This window comes from Sebastes umbrosus, chromosome 4 (assembly GCF_015220745.1).
Source record: "Sebastes umbrosus isolate fSebUmb1 chromosome 4, fSebUmb1.pri, whole genome shotgun sequence".
Classification (NCBI taxonomy): domain Eukaryota; kingdom Metazoa; phylum Chordata; class Actinopteri; order Perciformes; family Sebastidae; genus Sebastes; species Sebastes umbrosus.
In genome coordinates this window covers 26,925,204-26,952,308 of record NC_051272.1, presented here as the reverse complement: position 1 = coordinate 26,952,308, position 27,105 = coordinate 26,925,204, and the positions used below count along the sequence as shown (strand labels likewise).

Here is a 27,105-nt window from a genome sequence, read left to right as displayed (position 1 = left end):
AAGAACAAATAAAATAGCAAAACTTTAAAAACTTTAAAAAAAACAACATAACTGGCAAGATCAATATAATGCGACTGTGTGTGTGCGTTTGAGAGGGGTGGGGTGGCTGGCTGTCAGTCAGGCTGCAAATCAAATTAGGCCAAGATTAAAAAGAATAAGATAAAATAAAGTAAAATAAATATAAACAGGTAGATAGATAGAAGTAAAAGAATGATGGCTAAAAGGATGGTGTTTAAAAGGGTGATGGATAAAAAAATGATGTTTTAGAAGAAAATGATGGCTAAAAAAAAGGATGTATTGGTGTGTGGACTGTAAATAGAGTTAAATAGAGCTTTGAGGTGGTTGAGTCGTTGTTTGCCTTGTTTTTCCAGGTTATTGATGTGGGTGGTCCATGTCATGTTTCTTTGAAAAGTGACTCCTAAAAACGTTGCCTCTTTGGCCAGGGTGAGGGGGGTGTTGTGGAGGGTGAGGTGGATCGTTGGTTTGAGTTTGGTGTTTCTGGTGAACAGGATGAGCTGGGTTTTGTTTGGGTTGAGTTTGATTCTCCATTTGTTGGACCAGGTTTCTATTGTTGTGACGCATGTTTGGATTTTTTTGGCAGCCAGTGGAATTGATTTGGAGTGAGTCCAGTAACAGAGGTCATCGGCAAATTGTGAGATGTGTCCTATGGTGGGTGGGGGGTAGTAGACGTCGGAGATGTAGATGAGAAAGAGAAGGGGACTGAGGACTGCACCTTGTGGGACACCGGCTTCGGGAGTGAAAGGGGTGGAGAGGGAAGTGGAGACCTTGACCTTTATTTGTCGGTTGTGGAGGAAGCTTGAAATTATGTTGTATGTTGGAAGTGGTATTTGGAGTTTTGGGTCTTGTAATCTGTAGAGTAATCCGTTGTGCCACATTTTGTCGAATGCCTTTTAAATGTCAATGAATATTGCCAGGGTGAATTATTTTTTGGTGAAACTGTGGGTGATTGATTCTGTTAGTCTGAGGATGTTGTCGGTGGTGGATCTGTTTTTATGGAAGCCAGCTTGGTGAGTGCCCAGGAATCCCATGTTGTCTGTGTGTTGTGTGAGGCGTGCAGTGATGATTCGTTCAAACAGTTTACCGATGTGACTGAGGAGGCTGACGGGTCTGTAGCTGCTGGGATGTTTTGGATCTTTGCCGGGTTTATGGATCATTGTGACTATGGCTGTTTTCCAGGGTAAGGGGAAGTGACCGGTGGTGAGGCAGGTGGTGAAGAGGAGGGAGAGCAGGTTGAGGTAGGTGTCTGGTGCTTGTTTGATCAGAATGGTGTCTATGTTGTCTTCTCCAGGTGCTTTATTTTTCATTTTTTTCAGGTGAGTTCTGATGATTTCTGGGGGGGTGATTGGTTGTGTCAGTGGTTGGTCATCTGCTGAGGTGAGTGATGGGGGGGGATTGGTTGTAGCCATGTCGACAGTTTCTTTCCAGTTGTGATCAAAGTGTGGATCTGAGGGACAGGAGTGAGTGTTCTGGAGGTGGTTTCTGAATAGGGTTGCTTTATCTTGGTTATTTTCAATGTATTTTCCTTGATGTATGAGAGTTGGTATGTTGTTTTTGTTTTGTGCACCGTTCATGTTTTTTTGTTTTCTGCCAAAAGCTGCGTGGGTTGGATCTGTAGTCGATGTCCAGTTTATTGTAGAATGATTTCCATTTTTGCTGTGAATGCAGAGTGAGTTGTTGTCTGATCTGGTTCTGGAGCCGGTTTATTTCTGTTTTGGTATCCGGTGATCTGTATTCGATGTAGTGCCTCCGTAGTTTTCTTTTCCTTTTGATCAGGTGCAGGATGTGGGGTGGGAGCTGTTGCTGTGGTTTGGTGGCGGAGGGAAGTGGGATGCATGTGTTACGAGCCTGGGTGAGTAGTGATCCGATGTGTGTAGCCAGGTGGTCTAGTGAATGGTAGTCGAGGGGGATTTGAGTGATGTCCGGGTGTCTTTGATGATGTGTTTCCTATAGTTTTCCCAGTTTGCTTTTTTGTAGTTGTACCGTGGTTGTTGTGGCAGGTGCTGGAGTGTGAGGGAGAAGGTGGCGAGGATGGGGAGGTTGTCGCTGCCGATGTCATGGCTCACTTGGAAGTTGTGGAATGTGACTGAGAGGTCTGGTGAAGAGAGGGCAAGGTCCAGTATGTCCATGGTGGGGTTGGCAGAGTGGATGTGTGTTGGTTCATCATTATTGAGGATAGAAGGGTTGCTGGTGTCCAGTATTTCTTTGAGTGTTATTCCTGATTTGTTTGTAGTGTTGCAGTTAAAATCCTTGTGTTTGGCATTAAATCTCCCATTATGAGCACGTTTCTGTTATTGTTGGTGATGGTCTTGATGAGTTTTCCTGAGGGCTGTTTTCCAGGGGGACAATATATCCTCAGCAGGTAAATTTTGCCAAGCCCTGGTCTCGTCTGACCTCCAGCTCTATTCCTCAATGAATACCTCCACTATTTTAAATTATTTTAATTCTACCTGTGTAAAGATTTTAGACAACATTGCTCCTGTTAGGCTAAAAAAAGCCCAAAATGCCAACAATACCAGCTCTGGCTTAATAATAACACCCGCTTAATAAAAATGAAGTGCCGTAAAGCTGAACGCAAATGGAGGGCTACAAAACTTCCCATACTTCAAATACATCCCTTTATCTCGCCATCACTGCCTGCTTGTATTCAAGTCAGTCTCTTATTATCTTTTAGTTATTCCTAGGTCAAGGCTAAAAACCAGAGGAGACCGAGCCTTTGGAGTCAGGGCCCCACGACTCTGGAACGACCTGCCGGAGGAGATCAGGTAGGCTAGCTCTGTTTTGTCTTTTAAATCTCTTTTTAAAACACACTTTTTCAGAATTGAGTCCCGACATACAGCTCGTCAGACTTCACTGATCTGAATGGAGAGATCAGGAGAGAGGAGGTGATGGAGGCTGTCCAACAGATGAACACTGGTAAAAGTCCTGGCCCAGATGGGCTGCCCACAGAGTTTTACCAGCTGTACATTGATGATGTGGTAAACCTCCTCACCTCCATGTTTAATGAAGGCCTGAATGGTAGATGTATGGGGGATTCCTTTTATCAAGGAGTTTTGTGTTTGTTATATAAAAAAGGAGATGACTCGGATTTGGATAATTACAGGCATATAACTATTATGAATACCAACTATAAAATACTAGCCAAAATGATTATGAATAGATTAAATTATATATTAGATAAAATAATAGATAAAGAACAAACCTGTGCTATCAAAGGTTGATTATTGTGGGATAATTTAAGTATACTTAGAGAAATTATAAACAAACCAGACAAAAAAGGTTTCTACATAGTCAGTCTTGATCAAAAGAAGGCTTTCATCCTAAAGATAACTATTATTCTTTCTAGATGTTTAATTTTGGTACATTGTACCAGTTAACATAAAAAGGAGGTAATAGACCTAGTAAATATATGTTAAATGTAAGTCTGTCACGTGGTGTTGAGTGTGTAGTTCAGCCTCTGGAATAACTTCAGTTGGACTCAGCTTGATATTAACAACCCTATTAATAAGTCCTCTGCATGACTTTTGCCTTTTATCAATACAACAACAATTTTCAATGTATTTCATGAGTCATCGGTGCGTTAGAGACATGAGGACCAGAGCTCTTTATCTTGGGAGTGTTTGGCTCTTAAAAGAGCCTTTTGGGGGCTGGTTTCCAGCAGTCAGCGAGTCTCCAGCTTTACTTGGACTTGGCGGCCTTCTCGGTCTTCTTGGGCAGCAGAACAGCCTGGATGTTGGGCAGCACGCCGCCCTGAGCGATGGTCACTCCGCCCAGCAGCTTGTTGAGCTCCTCGTCGTTGCGGACAGCCAGCTGCAGGTGACGGGGGATGATACGGGTCTTCTTGTTGTCGCGGGCAGCGTTTCCAGCCAACTCCAGGATCTCAGCGGTCAGGTACTCCAGCACAGCCGCCAGGTAGACGGGGGCGCCGGCACCCACACGCTGCGCATAGTTTCCTTTACGCAGATGCCTGTGAACACGACCGACTGGGAACTGGAGCCCAGCACGGGAAGAGCGGGTCTTTGCCTTAGCTCTGGTCTTTCCGCCGGTTTTGCCTCTTCCGCTCATCGTGAGATGTTTTCAGTAGTGGAGACTAATAAAAAGTGTTGCTCCACCAGCAGAAAGCTCCTTTATATGTCCGCGGAGCGAGACTTGCTGACAGACCAACCAGAGAAGAGGCTTCCAGCAGAGCAGCAGAGGGCGGCCCGCTCTGAATGTTGGCGGACACTTTGAAAGGATTTCCCACCAATCAGCAGCGTAGCTTCGGGCGGTGGGTCGCTCCTCTGGGCGGTGCTGAGCTCCAGGAGGAGCCCCTCACCAATCAGGAGCCGGAGGTCTGAAGCAGCGTCACCATTTCACAGTTTAAGAGCAGCGTGTCTCTTCATTGGAGCTACTACACCTCCTGACCAGAGAAAGAAGAAGTCATGGCAAGAACCAAGCAGACCGCTCGTAAGTCTACCGGAGGCAAAGCCCCCAGGAAGCAGCTGGCCACCAAGGCTGCCCGTAAGAGCGCCCCGGCCACCGGCGGCGTGAAGAAGCCTCACCGTTACAGGCCCGGTACCGTGGCTCTGAGAGAGATCCGTCGCTACCAGAAATCCACGGAGCTGCTGATCCGCAAGCTGCCCTTCCAGCGCCTGGTGAGAGAAATCGCTCAGGACTTCAAGACCGACCTGCGCTTCCAGAGCTCCGCTGTCATGGCTCTGCAGGAGTCCAGTGAGGCTTACCTGGTCGGCCTGTTCGAGGACACCAACCTGTGCGCCATCCACGCCAAGAGGGTCACCATCATGCCCAAAGACATCCAGCTGGCCCGTCGCATCCGCGGAGAGCGAGCTTAAACTGTCTGCTGCTCCACAAACCACAACGGCTCTTTTAAGAGCCACCTCACTCTTCACTGAAGGGCTCATTCCTCTACTGGCAACACACGTTTTACCAGCAATGATAACACATCAATAATATCTTTAAAATACTCTGCAGGCTACTCTCTGTGCCTGAATATGAGAACAAACAGGAAAATATCACTGATATGTTTTGACTCTAAAATTAAAAATGAGAGCTAAATCACTTTTGAATGTAGGTCATGTATATTAAAATACAAGTAGGGATCAAATCTAGCCTCAAGAAAGCTGTAGAAGGGCTTGTGTTGTAAAATAGAGAATTTTTCATCAATAACAATTAACCTTACTTTACCTTACATTTAACATGTTATGTTACTTTTATTCCATTTCCTGTCAACAGCTCCTGATTTGTCATTGCTGAACATATTTGGGCAGGTCAACCACTCCTCTCCAGCCTGCTGCAGCAGCACTGAATCATAGTTGTTAAAGACATTACTAAACACTTAAAATGTCCTCTTAGCTTTAAAATGTGTACTAAAAATTAAAGTGTGTACATACTGCTTCTTAATGCTAGGGGTGTTTAACCCACATTATGTTGCAGGTCCATCATGGTACTGCATGGCTGTTTTTTGCTTGTTCCTTCTTTTGAACATTTTGTTTTGTGACATTGCCCTCTCATCCTAATTTCATAAGTAATAATGCATTTCAACTCATTTCACCTCAATATTTATTTTTGCTGTTTTCTTCTGCATTAAATACACAAAGGAAGGGAGGGAGATGTATGACATAAACAGCGTTGTACATGCATTTACTCATTGTAATCATTCTTATCAACTCAAAGCCAGAACGGAACAGAGTGAGTTTTAAGGATAATCCTCACCATTGGACGTGTTAAAAGGCAGCTGATGAACACTTTATGGAGGTGTCTAAATGCAGATACAGAGTGGATCCACACTGCTCTGATGATTGTGAAAAATAATTACACCTACAGGAACTTTATATGAGAGCTTCAGTCTCTAGAGACTCTCAGGCCTAAACTCAAATAGTTGAATGGAGATATTCAATTCAAACTTTATTACAGACACACAGGAGGGTCCATAGCAATAAGAGAAAAAATAAGAAAGGACACAAACAGTTGACTGACACTATGCCATCTGGGAACCCAAAGCAACAACCGCATTGCATCATTGTAATCAACTATGAGCCTTCCCATACTACTTTTCTTGTAGCTACACCAAAGATGAGCTGTATACAAAGGTGTGCAGAAAGCTCTAAATAATGAACATTTTACATTTACAGAAAGCATACTGAATTTACGAGCAACATATTTGCCTGAGCATATTGTTTTCAGCACTGTCGATAGATATCTCTGTCATCATTTCAATCATCAACATAAAGAGCTGACTTCCTGTTAAAATGTTATAACCAACCGTTACCATTTAAATCATTATAAAGTTAATTAGTGTCATGTTTTCTGTTATTGTTCAACAGGGGCAAGCTAAAAAGATGGCAATGTTGAGTGGTATTTTATTTTCTCTGCATGTCATGAGAGGGATATCACTCAAGTGAAATACAGGAAGAACTAATTTCTTATCTTCTCTACTTCTGACTATCATGGCATTACTCTTTTTTGGCATTAAATTTAATGTCATAGTCTTTGCCGTACTGTGAGCACATCTTCCCAGCCCAGCACTATATGGACTGAGAATTACCAGGTCATCAGCATACACAAGGTGATTAAGGTGATAGGTCATCCATATACACATTGAACAAAATAGGAGACAAAATGCCACCTTGGTGAACACCATTATTTACATGAAACAGGGCAGATACAACATTGCTCCATTTAACCTGCATTATCTAATGTGAATACCAGAAGACTGGTATTCTAAGTATACACTTTGAAACACCTCTGGCAACAGTTTCAGGAATAAGTTTTCATGATTAACCATGTCAAAGCATATAAATACGGTGGAGTTTTGGCTTCCATATTTCGCAACTATTTCCTTTAGGGCATAAAATACACATATCAGTTCCATGTTTCCTTTTAAAGCCAAACTGGTGATCAGTGGTGAGAAAAAAACATTTCCAACCATTCTAGCAGGATTCTTTCCAGCACTTTAGAGAGAATACCAGCGAGGACAACAGGTCTATAATTATCCATGCTATTTAATTTATCAGCCTTGTCCTTAATAAGAGTCACTAACAATACAGAGGTGTTAAAATCTGGAAGGACACCATTAAACACCAGTAAAGCACATTGACAACAAAGCTTAGGACTGGCATATTTTAGAAGTTCTGCAGTGATATGATCCATACCACAAGCCTTGTTATCATCGAGCATCATAATGGCATCATAGACATCATCTGACCTGACTGCCATGTTTTTAGAGAGATCAATATTTTCAACTACAACTTCATTACTTTTAACACAGTTGAATAAATTACAATAATGCTCACGCCACATCTCGGCTATTTTGTCTGGACCACATGCACCTTCAATGTTGAATGATCATAACTCTGACCTCTTTCCAGAAATCATAATGGTTATTAATCTGCAGCTTCCTAGCAAGTGAATATGCTCTCATTGTGTTCTCGTATCTTTTTAATAAGACAAAGTGCATCTTTAAATCTTGCAAGTTTTTTTCTGTTCAAGCAATGACCCCTGCCTAGGCCTTTCTGATTCTGACCAGTTTAAAAGCTTCTCTCGCTACAGCATGTTTGACAGCCACAAAATAATTCCATCCAGGTTTAATGTTATCCACCTTGTTCTCATGTTTACAAAAGGGCTTACTAGAGGCGTTAAGAGCCGTTGAAATATTGTCATACATGGTACACAGTTCTATCCCATGTTGAGGGCTTTTACAGTTCATATTATGACAGGTTAGAGCTTCCCTAGGCTGTTCAATATTATTTAAGAAGATGTCAGAACAGAATAAAGTCTGAATAATAAGTAATCTACCCAATTGTTTCACTTTTGCTTGCCTAAAAGCAACTAGTCTTACAGGAGACATGCTGTTCCTGATTCATGCTGTTGTTCAGTAGGTGGCGCTGATGCACCAAAGAGTTTAATCATCAACCTTCATCAGAAGAAGAAGAAGAAGAAGAGCTCCGCATCTGTCTTCTATCACGTCCTCAGACAGTATTTAAATAGCTGTGAAGCAGCAGACCAGAGTTTACTGTTGAGTAGAAAGACATTGATCAGCAACGATGAGTGGAAGAGGCAAAGGAGGAAAAGGACTCGGTAAAGGAGGCGCAAAGCGTCACCGTAAAGTTCTCCGTGATAACATCCAGGGAATCACCAAGCCCGCTATCCGCCGTCTGGCTCGCCGTGGTGGAGTGAAGCGTATCTCCGGTCTGATCTACGAGGAGACCCGCGGTGTGTTGAAGGTATTCCTGGAGAATGTGATCCGTGATGCCGTCACCTACACCGAGCACGCCAAGAGGAAGACCGTGACCGCCATGGATGTGGTGTATGCTCTGAAGAGACAGGGACGCACTCTGTACGGCTTCGGTGGATAAACACACTCTGTTGCTTTATGAACACTAAAGGCCCTTTTAAGGGCCACCCACTTACTCAACATGAAGAGCTGACCTCCTGTTACAATGTTATAACAAACCGTTACCATTCAAATCATTATAAAATTAATTATAGTGTCGTGGTTTCTGTGTTATTGTTCAACAGGTGCAAGCTCATATGAAACATGAGGAATAAGCTAAAAAGATGGGAATGATGAGGTAGCCCACCTGGGGGGAAAGAACAGTTATTATTGAGGCAAATTTTCTATTGCTATATGTTGGTCTTGAACATTTGATCATTAATTGTTGTCATTTCCAGTTTGTATGGATGGTGTTTTGATTATAGCTATAGGGACACTAGTGTGGATTATGTTGGCAGTTTTATTGCGCACAATGACCAAGAGAGATGGAGGAATGTTGCAATACATCATTGAGCCAGAATTGTTCAGAGTAATCGATAAAGAAATGCATGGATATATACAGAAAGGTCATATTTTATATTCAAGATATGTAAGAATAATATAAACATGTAGCCTATGCTAGTACTTCCAGTAATACAATTGTGTTGTGATCTGAAGCAGATGCTTCAGCATTCTATAATATAGGCCTAAAACAACAATAAGACAAGTATAGGTCTGAGTCCAGTGTCTCTGTAAGTTGTAAATACTATGAAGCAGAAAAAAAATACCAAATGTGAGAGAGACAACTGGGAGAGTATACTTGTATCTTATACAAGAAACAGCATGTAGGATACAGTTTGAACATCAATGACGACATGTATTAAAACTATGGGACTAAGTGGATGTTTAGTGAACGACTGATGGGGTACACATTGTAGCTTTAATTCTACACTGCAATAACAGTAACGTAAGCACCATAGGGCAATTAATATAGTTGCTTCCTTTGAACACATTGAACTGTATTGTTTTTGCAAGGTTCAAAATGTATTTATAAAGCTTTAAGGACAGGAACATGTCTTTAGATGTAGTGGGTGGCTCTTAAAAGAGCCTTTGTGTTGTTGGTTTAGCAGCAGCTTTACTTGGAGCTGGTGTACTTGGTCACAGCCTTGGTTCCCTCGGACACGGCGTGCTTTGCCAGCTCACCGGGCAGCAGCAGGCGGACAGCGGTCTGGATCTCCCTGGAAGTGATGGTGGAGCGCTTGTTGTAGTGAGCCAGACGGGAGGCCTCACCGGCGATGCGCTCAAAGATGTCGCCCACAAAGGAGTTCATGATGCCCATGGCTTTGGAGGAGATGCCGGTGTCTGGGTGGACCTGCTTCATCACCTTGTACACGTAGATGGCGTAGCTCTCCTTCCTGGACTTTCTCCTCTTCTTGCCGGTCTTGCTGGCGGTCTTGGTGACGGCTTTCTTTGAGCCCTTCTTGGGCGCTTTGACGGGGTCCGGCATGATTATCAGCTGGGATTTCTATTGAATCAAACGATGCCTCTTAGATGACAGACTGATTTATTTATATCCACTCGATGCAAATCTGACTGTGCTGTTGCTCGCACCTGATTGGTGCAGTTAACAGTTAACCCTCCCTGAGTTATTTACTGTAGATAACAGAGGTGTGAAAAGTGTTTTATTCACTGACGAGAACAGAAAGTAAAGACAAACATCACTTCACAAGTTGATAGTTTAGAGTTTAGTTGCGAAATGGAAGTTTTTGGTACTGACCAGTGGTGGAAGAATTACTTTAGATCGTGTAGCCTTATCAAGTAAAAGGAGCAACAACAGAGTATAGAAGTTCTCTCTTACAAGTAAAAGTCCTGCAGTAAAAATGTTACTTAAGTAAAAGTACAAAGGTATTGGCATCAAAATAAAGGCCTACAGAAAGTGCAGAGTTATTTACTGTATGGAACAGAGGTATGAAAAGAGTTTAATTCACTGACAAGAACAGGAAGTAAAGACAAACAACTAGTGATGGCGAGCTGAAGCTTCATGAAGCATTGAAGCTTTCCAGGAAATTGGTTTGGAAAAGGGTTCATTTCTCGAGGCTTTATGTGCATGAAACCCCCTGGTGATCAAAGAGTGTAAAACAGGCAGATATGATCTTAACCATGTGATCTGTGATATACTATATTTTGCACCAGTAAAGGCTGTTGGGAATGACTGGAAACAATGAAAAAAATATATTACCATGTAATCCATTCATATCTATATAATATATAATATAATGACTATTTTCTAGTAAGTATATAACATACATGTTTAATAAACAATAATTGTTTTGTGGCTAATGCATCTTATGTGTGTAAACAAATCCTTTGGTCAATAATTGTATTGTAGTGTATTGTAATATAATATAATAATGGCAGGAGGGGTAATACTGGCAGTCAGCTGTGGAGCAGCTGTTGAAATAATCATTGGTTGTAGAAATTCAAGATTATATCAAATAGCATTAAAGAAAAAACATACTTATTAACATTATATATCATTTCTGTCAAAAGATCCCCCTAAATGCTACACACTGCTCCTTTAAGTAAAGTGAAAAAATATCATTACATCTGTGCAAGAACAACACAAAAAATGTTGCAACCAGTAATTCTAGGTTCAAAACCCTGTTTCAAAACCTTTACGGTATAGAGAAACACAATGAAAATAAAACTGAAAAAAATAGAGTATTTAAGGGGGGAAAAAAGCTTAATGTTTATTTTGAACCATCCAAAGGATATGTGTCGAACCACAGTTCATGCCCTCATCCATCAGGTATCTTTGCCAAAAAGCTGCTTGATGTGCAGGGAAAGGCCACTACTGCGTCCAGCTACTTTGTACTGCCTCATAATGCTAATGCAGCAGTTTTGGTCTTTTTCAAGCTGCAAATTATCAGCTAAAGAATCCTGAATATATATTTGTGGCGAAAATGACACGGAAAGCTCTCTGAACAATCTTAAACTCTATTGAAAGTGCCCAGCATTGACATGTCAACAGACAGACATAACTCAATAATGGTTGAAAGTATATTTAAAGGTGAGTTAGGGCTAGCAACTGAGACAGTGTCAGGGTCAGCATGAGGGGTATTGATACTAGGGCCTGTACAAGGGCCAACATAAAGGACAGTATCAGGATCTGGGGCTGCATTGAGGCCAGTCTAAAGGACTGCAGTGAAGCTAGCATGAGATACAGCATTGAGGCCAGTCTGAGGGATTACATTGAGGCCAGTCTGAGGGACTGAGGCCAGTCTGAGGGACTGCACTGAGCAGTCTGAGGGACTGCACTGAGTCCAGTCTGAGGGACTGCACTGAGGCCAGTCTGAGGGACTGAGTCCAGTCTGAGGGACTGCACTGAGCAGTCTGAGGGACTGCATCGAGTCCAGTCTGAGGGACTGCACTGAGGATTGTTACCTAAAATGATTTGTTGCTTGGATAAGCTAACAATTACAGTAACTGGAATAATTATGTGTGGAACAGTTATTTCGCATGCTGAGAATCACAAGTATGTTAAACTCAGCATCATCTCTGTAAAGGTTCTCATTGGTCCAGATCACTGGATATCTTGTAGCCTCACATCCAAGAGGCTTCATCAATATGGAACAGATTGATGAAAATGTCCTCTTGACTAAACAGACAAAGTCCAGTTGCTTTAAATTAACTCCTCCACTGGTGTCATGTAAAACTAGAGGGTTCCTGTGCTTTAAGAAGACAAGGAGAGTACTCTTTTTTTAAAATTATTGCATAATGCGCTGAGTTTATTACATTTTTCACCTTTTTTTTTGCTAAGTTTACAATGTAATAACTTAATAAATAATGTAATAACATATTACATTAATTACAAAACTGTTATTACATTGTGCGCTCAAAGTTTTATTACATTATGTTCTGATTATTACATTATGAGCTTTTATTACATTTAATTTAATACATTATGCGCAGTTATTATGTTATGAGTTGCTACAACCCTTCTTTTTAAAAAATAAACTTATGCACCATTGGATACAATTGGACCACAGTTGTTCTGTCTTCAATAATAAATTGCATTCTATTGCTCATAAAACATTTGTGTTTGTAATATTTCCAAGGCATAAGGCATGTTATAATTTATTATTAAGCAATAAGGTTGAGGGAATATGATATAACCTTGCAAACAAAACACTGTGGTCTACCGAAACAGTGCAGTCACTACGGAAACAGTGGGTATTTTGTAAAAAATAAGGTATATTGAGTTATCAACTGAAATGTTATGATACTGATTGGTTAAATGTATGTTCAATTTAATCAATCCTTAACTCTGAAATAAATATTATCAGCGTTGTGCATTTTACAAAGAAAGATTGCATTTAGATTTTGATGAATCTTATGAATTGAACATAAAAAAAAATTTAAATTGTAATTTTCTAGAAAAATATGTAAAAATATTCATTAGAGGAGGGATGGAAACACAATCTTAAGGTTAGGTTAATATAAAACTTTTTGATGGTAGTGTATTACTATGTTTAGGTAGTGAGAAATTTAGGGAGAAGAAAAACATTCCAATCCAGTCTGAAAATACAATACCAAAATTTACTGATCTTTCATTAGATATTGGTACCCTAGATATAGTCAATATATATATATATATATATATATATATATATATAAAGTTTTGGGAAGTAAAGATAAAAATTTCAAAATGTTTACAACTCTGACTTTGCACCAATTCGGTAGAATGGCCCATATACAGTATGTATCAGTGAAACTGTGTTACTGTAATATTTAAATCCACTTACTACTATCCCAGACAGGCGACATTTATTTTGTAGATTAGTTTTCATTAATATAAACTATTAACTATTTATATTAAAATCAGTCCTCAGCAGAGGACATGTTCACAGTCACAGCGAGCAGCTCTGATAGCAAGTCTGGCTAGACTGCACCGTAAGCCTCGGCCATCATCAGTGTGTTTGCTGCTCCCTCAATAACTGCACTTTACTAAACACTCATCAACAGCAGATGGTTGTTTTTACATTGAGTGCCTGAACAAACATGTGGGCCAGTTGGAAAACGTCTTTTGATGGAGCTCTGATGCATTTTAAATCATTTTAGGAGAGAAATGAAAGAGAAAAGCTGCTGAGCAGTGCTGGCCACGGCGGTGATAGGTGAGGTTTGGAGGCTCCAAAAACAAAATGCAGAGAGCATCAGAGCTCTACATGACTTGAATATGAAGAGAGACAAGTACGCTATCGGCTCCCTTCACTGTCAGCCTTCAGCACTTCTCCCACATGATGTTTTGAGTGTTTTATCAGTGAAGAGAAAACACAAGTGGCACGGCTTTCAGATGCTGAGAGGAGCCACGGGCTGGGTTGAGTCTCCACGGTTCTCATGGTGTGTTTAAGTGCAGCCCCCTGCTCCGAGCTCTTCAACAGTCCAGTCTCACTCTCGTGTTGTCGTGAAGAGGAACTAAACTTCAGGAGGAAATGGCAGAAGTAGCTCCAGTTCAAGCCGCCCCGGCGGCCAAAGCAGCCAAGAAGAAGGTCTCTAGACCGAAGAAGACTGGCCCCAGCGTCAGAGACCTCATCGTTAAAGCTGTGGCCGCATCCAAGGAGCGGAGCGGCGTGTCTCTGGCCGCCGTCAAGAAGGCTCTGGCTGCCGGAGGCTACGATGTGGAAAAGAACAAGGCCCGCGTCAAGACCAACATCAAGACCCTGGTGGCTAATGGGACTCTGGTCCAGCTCAAGGGGACCGGGGCCTCCGGCTCCTTCAAGGTCAGCAAGCAGGCTGCAGAGAAGCCGAAGCCGGCCAAGAAAGCCGCTCCTAAAGCCAAGAAGCCCGCAGCCAAGAAACCCGCAGCGGCCAAAAAGCCCAAGACGGTGAAGAAGCCGGTAGCCGCGAAGAAATCCCCGAAGAAGGCAAAGAAACCCGCAGCGGCCAAGAAAGCAGTCAAGAGCCCCAAGAAACCAGCCAAGAGCCCCAAGAAGGCGACTAAGGCTCCCAAGGTGACCAAGAGTCCCAAGAAGGTGGTCAAAAAGGCCCCTGCAGTCAAGAAAGCTCCCGCTAAGAAGGTTGCCAAACCCAAAGCCAAGAAAGCAGCACCCAAGAAGAAGTGAGCTGTTCTCAGTCTGAACAAACACTCCGATTAAAAGGCTCTTTTAAGAGCCACCCACATCATCCTTAAAGAGCGATTACCTGTTTATTCTTACTGTTGACATTAACTGCAGACATAAACATAATATTATATTTGGAGCTAGGAGGAGAAATAAACTAGGGCTTTTCACTTATTTATTACAATGATTAAAAATACTTGGGCCTAGATGAAACCTACAAATAGTATGACAAATAAATAGACCTCACAGGACAGCCAGCCATCTGATCTTAAAAGTGTTTCCTGTATTACATACTGTATTAGTGAGTTTTGTAGCTATGTGAGGGGATAATATAATATGCAATTATTTGCTGTCTTCACATTTCCCTTTTTTTAATAATATAAATATTACAATATTTCAAACTCAGTTGAATGTGGGCAGCACAACATGACCAATGCACTATAAATCTCCACATCTGAAGGCTGACACTAAAGCTAAGGAGCCTGTAAAGAATAGCACTAAATAATGTATAAAACCATATATCAAGCAGCACTGAGTCCATACATAAAATGGAGGAGCAAGTGCAAAATATGAGAAATAACTTAATAAAATAACATGACGTCGTGGGTTGGTTTTCCTCCTGTTCTCCCCAAATTCACCAGCCGCCACTGATATATACATACATTTGCATAAAGCAAGCATATTGGTCCACTCCCATGTTGATAAGAGTATTAAATACTTGACAAATCTCTCTTGAAAGTACATTTGGAACAGATAAAAAATGTGCAATTAATTTGCGATTAATCACGATTAACTGCGGACAATCATGTGATTAATCATGATTTAATATTTTAAGCGACTGACAGCCGTCATTTTTTTTAAAAGCAGTGACAATCTTTGATAATCATATTCCTCTCCCTTGAAAATGGCGACACTCCACTACACTGCACGTCTGTTTCTCTACATCTCCAACAGACCCTTTACATGTCACAGCAGGGTGGACACAGCTGCAGCTGCTAATAAAATGAATAATGGGTAAGTTTGAGTCAGGGTACCAATTACCCGATCCTGACGGTAACACTCACCAATGCTTGCTCATTAACTTGTGTAAACCAATCTGATCCATAATGAATTATATTAGCTTCAGCTGTGTTTTCATGCTATGACACCTCTGGAGAAGCAAATGTAAGCATTGTTACAGTTATGGCAGTTTTGTATGGTTATTATGAACATAACTGGGGTGTCTACCCGGGGAAATAAACTGTTGGAGTGAAGGTATCAGTGTGAACTGCTTTGTAATTGTGGCACAGGTTAGCAATTTCCATAATTCCTTGAATTGGTAAACCCAATGGTGCCGAAAATTAATTTCGCTCTATGCCAAGTTAAAGCATTACTTACTCACTAATTATCTCTTTATATGTCTCGCCACGTTACGGGTGGTCATGTGCCAGACTTTGTGTTAAAGGGACTATTTGTAACTTTCAGAAATGCTTCTTAACAGCGACACCTGTGTGTCAGCGTCGGGCTCGCGCTTGCTCGCTCTATATAGACATGAACGAGCATCGCTCAAAAGAGTGAGGAGACACACGTCAGCTAAAACCACAATATCACTCTATATTTCAGCTGCTTGGCAGTAATGTTAGCTGACCAGATGAAGGTCTCTCCATGAATCAGTGCTGATCCTAGTGTTGGCTTTTCCTGCCTCAGCGTCGGTGCCGGGGCTCTGAAGCAGCGAGGCTCCGCAGCGAGTAACGTTGCCGTCTCTCGACCACAGCCGGAGTGAGCAGGAAGACACCGGCACCCGGTCGGAGACGATAACGTTTCTCGCTGCGGAGCCCCGTCACTTCCCGTCACTTCACAAGACACGCAGCAGTTATTTCTGCACAAACGTCCACTCTACATTCACTAGATATTCTCAGAGCTACTAACTCTCCTGCAGTGTGGAGTGAGCGCGCGTTCACGTCTAGAGGTGGAGCGAGACAACGAGAATGCGCGCTGTCTGAGTGAAGGCAAGCAGGCAGAGGAGCAGTGACTTCAGCCACATTCGAGCGTGCATATGTGTCCCGTCCCGGTACATTTATATGCTTAAAAAGTTACAAACAGTCCCTTTAATTACTGAGCTTTACAGGTGCTAGTAAGCAGATTTCCTTACTATTAATTACAGGCTAGCTGTTTTGTAGTCTTTGTGCTACGCTAAGCTAACGGGCTGCTGACTGTAGCCTTTTATTTAAAGGTGGGGCCATTACTTTTACTGATACTGGCATCATATGAAACTAGAAGTGCACTCGGAGAGCGCAGGCCTTCGCCAAGGCAGGTTTCATGTACGTCGCTGCCTGCTGCTGCTAGAAAATAAAGTTGATGAGCGTGTTGAGATTGAACCAGAACACTACAGTTTCAAGTTTTTATAACTTTTATATTATTTTTCTGCTGTTACTTTGTGTTGTGCAGCATTATGTGTCCACTCCCATGTTGATAAGAAATACTTGACAAATCTCCTTAGTGTAAAGTGTACTTTTCATTGCTATATTTTAGGAATAATCAGAAATCATTACATTCATATTTTCAAACGTAATCAAACTGGTATCCATAGCAACGATAGAATTGAAGGATCAAAGGAATGAAGGAGTAGAATGGAACACGGTCCGTCATCGCCCTTGACGCATCATCAGTTCTAGAATGTTGAGAGTCTACATATACCCCCAACACAAGAAGTTCGGATCAGATCGTAACTTGACTGTTTGTGGCAGAGTTGTTATCAAGACGAGAACAAAACACTGAGACAATGACGGCATACATTGACTTCGAGTGCAAGGAGTTTGAAATGAGGGATTTCTTTCTCACTACCCTGGAACAAACATGCAGGGTTCAACTGAACGACAGCGAGGCGAAGATCACCCCCAGTACATCTGAGGGGAGAATCCTCCTGGAGGTCCAACAGGACGAACTGGGCAATTTCTTTGATTGTCTTCCTGAACAGCAGGACAACAACTGGGGTCAAGAGAAGAACCTGTTGCAGAGGGAGATATCTGGCCTGAAAGCCCAGCTCGCTAAGGCTCAGGCTAAACGTGATCCCTCTCCGGCCAGGGATAAGTCCCTGAAATCCGAGTTGGATAAGCTCAGCTGGACGCTGAACAATGCTCAAAAAGACCTGAGCAGGAAGGCTGGCATCATCAAGAACCAGGACTTCCAGTTGAAGAAGATCGGCTTGATGCTGAACAACGCTCAACAAGACCTGAGCAAGAAGGACACAATCATTAAGAGCCAGGACTTCCAGCTGAAGAAGGTCGGCTTGATGATGAACAATGCTCCAAAAGACCTGAGCGAGAAAGACGGCATCATCAAGAGCCAAAACTTCCTGTTGGTGAAGTTGAAGGGGGAGATTAAGGCACTTCGAAAGGAATTGGAGGAAAAGGAGTCTGTGATCCTCGCTGAAAGGAAGACGCTCGCTGTGGCTAGAACAAACATGGAGTGGGAGATGGAGGGCTTGCTCCAGACTGAGAGGGAAGACCGACAAGAACACCTGAACAAGACAAAGGCGGACCTCCAAAAGACAAAGGAGGACCTCCAAAAGACAAAGGAGGACCTCCAAAAGACGAAGGATGAGGCGAAGCCCCATCAAGCCCAGCTGAACGAGCAGAGAGCAGAGATAGAGAAGCTCACAGCAGATCTGAAAAAGTCAGAAGATCTGCTGAAGACTGAGAAACAATTCTTTCAGACGAGGATTGTCACCATCCGGGAGGAGACAGACAAATTCATGTCTGACTGTCTGCCTGCAATGGAAGAACTCAGAGCCGATAAGAGTCAGATCATGGCTGCTCTAAAGTATTCTGAGGAGGAGCTGAAGTCTGTACATGACATGTGGCGGGAGGACAAGTCTTCCCACTTGGCAGAGCTGGAAAAATCCCAGCGCTCCCATCTTGTCCAGCTGAATAAGCAGGACGAGGTGCACAAGAACACCATGGCTGATCTGAAGAAAAACTTTGAAGATCAGCTAGCTAGTGACCGTCTCCTCTGGCAGCAGGAAAAAACCTCTCTGCTGGAGGAGACTGAGAAAACCAGCTCCTCCTTTGCTGCTCAGCTATACGAGGACAAGTCTTCCCACTTGGCAGAGCTGGAAACATCCCAGCGCTCCCATCTTGCCCAGCTGAAGATGCAAGACGAGGAGCACAAGACCATCGTGGCTGATCTGAAGACAAAGTTTGAAGATCAGCTAGCGAGTGACCGTCTCCTCTGGCAGCAGGAAAAAACCTCCCTGCTGGAGGAGACTGTGAAAACCAGCTCCTCCTTTGCTGCTCAGCTGCACGAGCAAAAACAGAGCAACAACACCCTCGTGGCTGCTCTGGAGAAGGCTGAGCAGCAGATAGAGAGCCATCGCATCGAGTGCCAGGAGTCATCCCTCCTTCAGGCCAAGGTAGGGATGCTAATTTTGAAAAATGTTCTTAACCGATGCCTCGACGGTGCGCCAGCTTTTAAAGTCGGGCGTTGGGCTGTTACGGTTGACCAGCTTTTCTCCTTAAACGGTTAACAATTAAACTGTTAATTATTATCATCCCTAGGCCACCGAAAGCGTCCAGCAAACTCTGCAGGAGAAAGAACAGGAGTGGACGACCACTGAGAGCTCCCTGAGGTCCCAGCTGGCGGATCTTGAGAACCAGATCGCCAGAAAAAAGAACAGGACCAAGTGGTATAAGATCTTCTGATGCCACGCTCAGGAGAAAGAAAATGCACATACACGCCTTTGTTCTTGTATCTTTGTGAGGATCAATCAGTCTTGACCCTTAAACAGCACTTGTGAAAAGGGTTGTTTGAGGGTTGACACATTATTTTATTATGGGAAAGTGATGTGAATCCACTTTTCTGGTGTAAATCTGGTCCTTACAAAGATATGATTACTAATCCACACACATACACAGGAGTTTGTTCTTGTGTACTTGTGAGGATTACTCCGTCTTGACCCCTAAACAGCACTTGTGAAAAGGGTTGTTTGAGGGTTGACACTTTATTTTACTCATGGAAAGTGAAGTGAATTCACTTTTCTGGAAATAAAACCTAAAAAATGTTAATTCTATACTGCACTCCTCTCATGTTTAATATGAAATGCTTTGTTTGATGTATAAATCAGTGGACAAGCACTGATGAGTTCTCATTTGCTCCCTACAGCCTGAAAATATACAGTACGTTGGCTCAACAGATTATATTATATGTTGGTCCAAATATAGTTTTTTTGTCTGTGTTGGTCATCCAAAGAGAATGAACAAATAAAAAACACCTGAACTTTACACTCACGAACTTCACTTTTTTTACGAGTCTAAAGTGGCTTAAGAACTTAAGGCAAAAAGGTTTATTTAGTGCCGCAGCACCTTTCAAATACATCCACAGTTCAAGGTTTTATGGTGATGAAATGCATTAGAAAACACAATGAAGAGAAGAATATTAATTAGAATAAAATATAATAGTCAAAATGATGACTTAACCCCTCGGGGCCTGCAGGCCTCTTTGGCCCTGTTCAGACCTGGCATTAACATGCGTCCTCAGTGATCGGATCACAAGTGGACAGCTTTAAGTACGTCTGTCCACACCTGGCATTAGAATGCGTCTCCAGTGACCACTTGTGATCCGATCTCACTTCCCCGTTCTATATGCAAATAAACACGTAGTAAACACACGGCTAATACAGCAGCCGTCAGTAGTAATATCTTACATATTCAAGAATTCTGGTACATTGTATTAACATCAAAATAAAAAGGTTATTGTACCAGTGGTCCCCGGGGACCTCCGCGCTGCTGGCACCGCTGCCTTTGCAAGACAACAGCGAGGTACAGCGCTCCAGAGAGCCGGGGAGGAGAGAGAACAGGCGGGCGTGCGGTCGGGTGTCAGCTCCGCGCAAAGCATCGGAACAAAAACACCCACAGTATGATAATAATGCACTTTGCGTGCCTAGTCTGATAGTCTGTAGATATGTAGCCTATAAGCAAGATATATTTTAATAAAATACAGTCGTACCGACAGGCTTCAGTAGAGCACAGAGGCCGTTTCCATGCTGACAATCGCCCGTGTCTGCCTGTCTATTTACCTGAAGGGCACGGTGATCCCGCGGATCAGCTGGCCACCTGACTGGACATCAGTAGAGTAGGCGGTGCTTAATGTGGCCCAGGACACATTCGCATACACACTGCTAAAAGAATTTCAATCCAATTAAATTTATTTTTATATAGCGTCAAATCATAACAGAAGTTATCTCAAGACGCTTTTTATATAAGAGGGACATCCAAGACTGGACAAGCTGATCAGGCGGCGGACCAGCTCCGTGCTCGGCATGGAGCTTGACTCTCTGGTGACGGTGTCAGAGGAAAGAATATTCAACAGACTGCTGGCCATACTGGACAACGCCAGCCATCCTCTGCACGCCGTCATCACCAAACAGAGAAGCTCGTTCAGCGGCAGGCTGCTGCTCCCAAAGTGCTCCACTAGACAGACTCAGGAAATCTTTTGTCCCTCGAGCCATCAAACTGTACAACACGTCTCTGGGGAGGAGGACGGTCTGCAGGACAGTTAATGCACACAGTGCACTTTAATAGACTTTTTAATTCTGCACACTACAAACAGCTCTACTCTGCACCTTTATAGACTGGTTTTACTGTGATCTACAACAATGTACAGCTTTATTCTGCACTTTCGTCTATTTAAAAAAACTCTACTTCAGTTCTTATCCCACATTATATTCCATATTTGACATTTCTTAATATCTATATCTCCTATATTTTATTATCCAGCACTATATCACTTTGTGCACTATATTCACATTTTTAATAGTCCTGTATCTCAGTTGTTACCCTGCACTATATTAATTTCTAACAGTTTCTTCATCTCTTGTTATTTTTTTATATCTGATATATTTTTTTATACTTTGTATTACTTGTGCCGTTTTTACTAATTTGTTTTGCACTATGGAACTGTGATGCTGGAAACTTGAATTTCCCTCTGGATCAATAAAGTTACTATCCATCTATCTATCTATCTATCTATCTATCTATCTATCTATCTAAATTGAGGCTTAGGTATATATCAACCTGTAAGTTCTTTTCACAGGAACGGAGTGAAAGTTCAGCAAAAGACTTTCAAATATGCACAAATAAAATGTTCTAATATTCTAGTTTTAATACATTATGTTGTTTGTTTAGCATTAGCAAAAGGCACCAGTTAAACACAAGGTTATGAGATTTACAGAGAGGCTCCAGACCGGAGCTAGTTGTTAGATGTTGCTCTCATTCATAAAAGGTGGTAATGACAGGAAAGTCTCATCAGTGGCTCACAAGCTACATATTTGTTATTTATGCAACCACTCTATTTAGGGCATTCTTCAGAAGGATCCGATCATCAATAATGAATGGCTTGCCCCTGTTTCACAGTGGGCTGGTTTAATCTTGATCACACGTTCGCAGTAAGGAGTGCAGCAGTAGCCTGAGAGCTCATTTACCAAACTCTGACTGTACCGTATTATATACTGTATTGTAGTGGCGCCCAGAGCGTACACAAACCTCTCTCCTCTGTGGAGCTCTACTTAACCAATGTGTGAAGTTGTGATGTAACTGTCAGTTGTCCCATTTTTCTTTATAATGAGTTTCTTCATTTTACACTGCTCTCCTACATGATCACAGAAATAAACAGTTGAGGCAGGAACTGCAGCTGGCAGAAAATATGCCATGCTGTACCAGGCAAACACATCCTCATACAACGCTTCGTAGGATGTCTTGCAAAAAAGTTATTCCTAATTTTCCGTGCATTATCCTACGAATGTTCAGCAACAGGCGTCAATTTCCACTCAATACATGCATGCAGTCTTTTCAAAATAAATTTCAGTCTTCACAGGAAACTACTTGGTTAGGTTTAAGAAAAGATCATGGTTTGGGTTAAAAAAATGGAAGTACAAATAAGACAAATAAATCAATGTTGACTTCTGGTTTCATGCGGGACATGAACACCGGCCTTAAATCACAATTATGTGGATTACACAAAAATGCATTTTGTGGGATATATACGAATTACAGTGCATTAGGGATGCACCGATACCACTTTTTTTCAGACCGAGTACAAGTACAAGTACTTACATTTGGGTACTCGCCGATACCGAGTACCGATACGAGTACTTCTCTGTGCCAAAAGACCCTCGTTAACAGCCAGCTGGAGGGTGTGAGCGACACACGGCAGGCTGGGGAGTCCCGCATACGAGGCGGTGCGCCGCGACCGGCTGTAGGTCGGCTAGAAAAGACTCGGGGCAAAAGTTACAGCGCTCCCCGCCCGGACCTTGCCGCTTCCTAAGGCTGTGAACAAAGTGCTCGCTGCACCCCTCGCTCCCCGCCGGGGAGGGACCTGGCCCCCTGCTCCCGGTGCGACTGTCGACCGGCGCGAACTGTCCTCAGTGCGCCCCAACCGCGTCGTGCCCCCAGGGCAGGGCTCGACCCGCGTAAAAGGCTCCAAGGGTCTACGGCGATGTTGGCAATCCACCCGACCGGTCTTGAAACACGGACCAAGAAGTCTAACGCACGCACGAGTCAGAGGGTGCAAGCAAAACCCTGTGGCACAATGAAAGTGACTGGCGCACCACAGGCCCGTCGCGCCCGCACCGTCAGGAGGTGGAGCGCGTGCGATAGGACCGGAAAGATGGTGACGAGAGGTTAATGTCCCGCTGCCGTAAAGTGGTATCGGAGCCGTTTAGCGAGTATGAGTATGAGTTTAATTAACTATTAATTTACCATTTATAAATGATGATTAATATAAAGTGTTTCCTTGTTTTTCACCGTAGTAACAAATTGGGTATCAAGAATCGTGGAATCTCACTGGTGTTAATATCGGCTACTACATTTTTGGTGTCATGACATCACTAGATGACAATAATCAATATAAGACAACTAACTGATGCACAGCAAACATTGGGCCAAAACATCAGTGTAACATTTTGTGAGTAGTCCGATATTTTTTGCAGAAAAGACTTCAGAGGAGATGATAAATTATACATAGAGGATCTGTGCGTGCTGACTGCGCTGCAGACTACATCACAGTGTGTCTCAGGCTCCCAAATATTTAATATTTTGTGAGAAAATGCCATTACCATTTAGAGTCATTACTGTTTGAAAAGGTTACAGGATATGAAAAAAAATCAGCAAGAGGCCAGAGACTTTATTCAAAGAGGTAACTGTGAACCGCAGTTCTTTCTGTGTTTTGCATTTATAGCAGCATGAAATGTGTTTTTGTTGAAGGATTTTGGAGGGACGACTACAAATGACTGCCTCAGCCTGGTTGAGGGGAGATAAATGGGTATTTTACTGTGGATTTATTCCTGTATGAATACAAAACTGTTGTTGATTGGGAATGTTTCTAACAGAGTATTGTCCCCGAGTGTCAGCAGTGAGAGGTGATGTTTATATTCTCTAAATGCTGGGGAAAGGAGCGTCTACGTTTCTTATCCTTGATCACGCAGCACAATCCACGATGAAAGATTAATATAGTGCAATCCCGCAGTTCATTGCATCAAAGATGACGCAAAACAAATTCTAGCAACTGACACAACGAATGTTGCACGGCTTTGTTGTAAGTGTAAGTTCAGTTTTGCATTGCTTGGTATGATTTTTTCTTCACATTTTTTCATTGATCTAATGACATTTTCTATTAAAACCCAAAGGAAAGGACATAATTGTTTAAACTATTCAGATTTTCTGCCCATGTAGCTCAAAAAATAAGCTTCTTTTTTTTTTGCTGAAACAATTTTCTGTCATCAAATGCCACTGTAGCCCCGCTAGAAAAATCAAGACATAATGTCAATTGTCCACATAAGGCCACTTAACAGTTGTCCCTGGTGTTGTGTTCACATTTCCACATTTTGTTTTTAGCATTAAAGGAATAATTTGGGATATAAAGTTCATCTATGGTGACCAAGAGAGCTCAACACTAGGGTTGGGCGATTGGATGAATATATCAGCTATCGGTGATTGGCTGAGTACAACGTCGGTTGTTTTTTTTGGCCGATTGTTTGAGCGATGTTTGTCATTTTATTTTGCTAATTTAATGGTCCGCCTCCGAAGAACAAGAGCCGCTCAGCCGCTGCTCAGAGGGCAGAGAGGGATACAGCGGGGGAAACATCATGCAGAGCCGGTATATTTTTACATCTACCAGGGTTTATTTCAACCAAGCCAGAGTTGGTGATTGTTGGAAAGACCAACCAAGACGGTTTTGTTGAGTTTTATTTATTAAGTTTCTGTTGAGTTTGGATGAAGTGTGTTTTATGATGCTCCACCGCTGGAACAGTTGATCGCCCAGCGGAAATTACGGCAGTGAGTGTTGAGAACGAGAAGGCCCATTGTTATTCTGAAACACCAATGGTCCGAAAAATGTCCCATAGGACAGAAAAAAAGATGTATTAGTCCGACAGTCTGTGACAAACAGTAGCACATGGCTAATTATTATGCAGAATGACGATCAAAGGATTTCATTGGTCAAACATATATATACATATATCTGATCCGAAAATTTAGGTCCGTCCGAATAGTTTTTTCCCCGCATGAATGTTCCAAAAAAAATCAGTTTTTTATAAATTTCCGTGCAAATTTTTTGGATGGAATTTCGTGTGTAGTGTGAAACGGCTTTAAGAAAGCTAGAAACATGATTGAGATGATGAGTGAGAGTGGTGAGACTCAACCAAACAACGACAACAATGAGCTGAAAGACACTAAAATGCTTCATAGAGCTGAGGGGAGATAGAGTCCGATGATGATTCTCCGTGGGTTCAACACCTTTAGTCATTACACACATTGTTAATACAAAAATATAGGTGCATTCTTCCCTGAGCCAACTTTTATAACCGCATGACTCACAAATTACATTTGTGCTCTAATGAGATGTTACTGATCCCCACCTAGGAGAACAAAAGTTAAAGAGGTGGCGGTGTAAAGTGCTCTCGACACTTCCTGAAGTTCACCTGTCAATCACAGTGTGGGTGTGTGGTGTATTCCTGTTAACTACCTACCTTTTCTTCTTCGTCATAGACTGTTTACAGTCAACACAAACTAATCTCACCTCTAAATATTAGCTTTCTCCTTGAGCGCAGCAGAGAAGGTTACACAATACACCCGCACTGTTTGCAATTTCTCCTGTGTTGTTTTCCAAATCTAATTGTAAGTTTGGGTAAAAGGATATTTTCCATACGGAGGTAGACTGATTTATGATCGCTGTTATGTCATTGTTTACTCATAAAAACATTATTAGCTAGTATCTGGAAAAGGTCTCCCAGACCCCTGAGAGTAAAGCAAAAGGCCAGAAAGTGGCACCGCAAAATGTATCTGCAACTTTGAGCATTGGCGATACTGGAGGCTCTGTGATGTAGGAACTATATATATATATATATATATACATATTGGCCTTTGGATTGTACTTCAACATTGCCGCCTGTAAACACATACAAGTGAACAACCTGGGATGTCAATAATTAACCGTTTAACCGTTAACCGACATTGAGCATTAACGCTATCGGTTAAAATGGTTAAAAGAAATATTAATAATTAATTCAAAAGCTCATCTCTTTAAGGAGAAAAGCTGGTCCACCTTAACAGCTCACCTTAAGAAACAGAGCCGGAGTTGCAGGATACAGGAAGTCGGCTCCCGTCTCCGGCTCGCTTGAGCGGAGCGGAGGAGTTGTAGTTTCGTAGCATTTATTCACCCACAAATAAACTGTTCACACACTGCTACACCTACGATCACAGCTAGAATGCCACCAACAACCTCACACTCACCACCAACACACACACGGTCTGTTGGAAACTCGCTAATGTTACGCAGACTACGTGTGCGGCGGCGGCGAGCGCGAAGCCTCTGGCAATGCTAGAGCTGCTAACGTAGCACAAATACACACACTGTTTGTTGGACACTCGCTAAAGTTACGCCGGGCAGACACCCAGCTGACAACCTGCTAAACTAAACTAAATGTGCGGTGGAGACTTTTACTGGGAAAGTGGATACATTTGTCCGCGACACTACACGCAGCATCGTAGCTGCTAAGTTAACGCTCCCTGACGGTGAACTGGGGACTCCGTGCTCCTGCAGCTGGTACGAGGCAAAAATCTTGTCGGTTAACGGTTAATAATCGGTTAACGAGGGTCGGTTATCGGTTAAGAACATTTTTCAAAATGAGCATCCCTATGTCACATAGAAGTGGTGTACATCATCTGAAAGCTGGGAACCTGGAGCACTGTATGTCGAGTTGTTCTAGTCATAAATCAGAAATAAACATTAATTAATTATTTAAAATGAATTGTAAAAGTGTATAAGTGTTTAGAACATTATGATTGAAGTATATGATGTCCATCCCCATGCTCTATTGTGTCTTATAAGTTGTTGCAGCAATTTTTGGGTTGATACCATTTGTTACACAGATTTGGTGCTAAATTTAACCATTTTTAACCACTCAAGAATTGATAAAAATGATCAATAATCCCTCCAAAATACCACATTAAGACACCAAGACCTTGAGGAACACCATAGAAAAAAACCATGCTGTGATTTGGGATCAGAAACTTTTGACATTTTGAGATTTCTGCATGAATTACAGTTTTCGGCGATTGGATAGCGAGCACTTCTGTTGTGGAAACTGCTCAGACAGCCGCTTATCATCAGTCTACTGTACCGGGGGTTAGTCACCATTGTGAAGCTTCAACAGATATTTATTCATATGAAAATGTGACTGATAAC

General features: G+C 42.3%; 5 protein-coding genes across 5 annotated transcripts; 3 read left to right on the top strand and 2 right to left on the bottom strand.

Moving 5' to 3' along the window:
* Positions 1-3,656: 3,656 nt before the first annotated feature.
* Positions 3,657-4,106, bottom strand: LOC119486509 (histone H2A-like). The gene has a single exon (XM_037766665.1). The coding sequence runs from the start codon at positions 4,081-4,083 to the stop codon at positions 3,697-3,699; it is 387 nt and encodes a 128-aa protein (XP_037622593.1). The 5' UTR covers positions 4,084-4,106; the 3' UTR covers positions 3,657-3,696.
* Positions 4,107-4,428: 322 nt separating this feature from the next.
* Positions 4,429-4,928, top strand: LOC119486503 (histone H3). The gene has a single exon (XM_037766658.1). The coding sequence runs from the start codon at positions 4,440-4,442 to the stop codon at positions 4,848-4,850; it is 411 nt and encodes a 136-aa protein (XP_037622586.1). The 5' UTR covers positions 4,429-4,439; the 3' UTR covers positions 4,851-4,928.
* A 4,431-nt stretch (positions 4,929-9,359) lies between these two features.
* LOC119486522 (histone H2B 1.2-like) lies at positions 9,360-9,803 on the bottom strand. The gene has a single exon (XM_037766679.1). It carries the CDS (start codon positions 9,774-9,776, stop codon positions 9,405-9,407), a length of 372 nt encoding a protein of 123 aa, XP_037622607.1. The 5' UTR covers positions 9,777-9,803; the 3' UTR covers positions 9,360-9,404.
* A 3,845-nt stretch (positions 9,804-13,648) lies between these two features.
* On the top strand, positions 13,649-14,562 carry LOC119486491 (histone H1-like). Its single transcript, XM_037766640.1, has one exon. The coding sequence runs from the start codon at positions 13,762-13,764 to the stop codon at positions 14,389-14,391; it is 630 nt and encodes a 209-aa protein (XP_037622568.1). The 5' UTR covers positions 13,649-13,761; the 3' UTR covers positions 14,392-14,562.
* Positions 14,563-17,092: 2,530 nt separating this feature from the next.
* Positions 17,093-19,435, top strand: LOC119486466 (myosin heavy chain, striated muscle-like). Its single transcript, XM_037766603.1, has 2 exons — positions 17,093-18,778; positions 18,924-19,435. Exons 1-2 carry the CDS (start codon positions 17,150-17,152, stop codon positions 19,065-19,067), a joined length of 1,773 nt encoding a protein of 590 aa, XP_037622531.1. The 5' UTR covers positions 17,093-17,149; the 3' UTR covers positions 19,068-19,435.
* Positions 19,436-27,105: the final 7,670 nt, after the last annotated feature.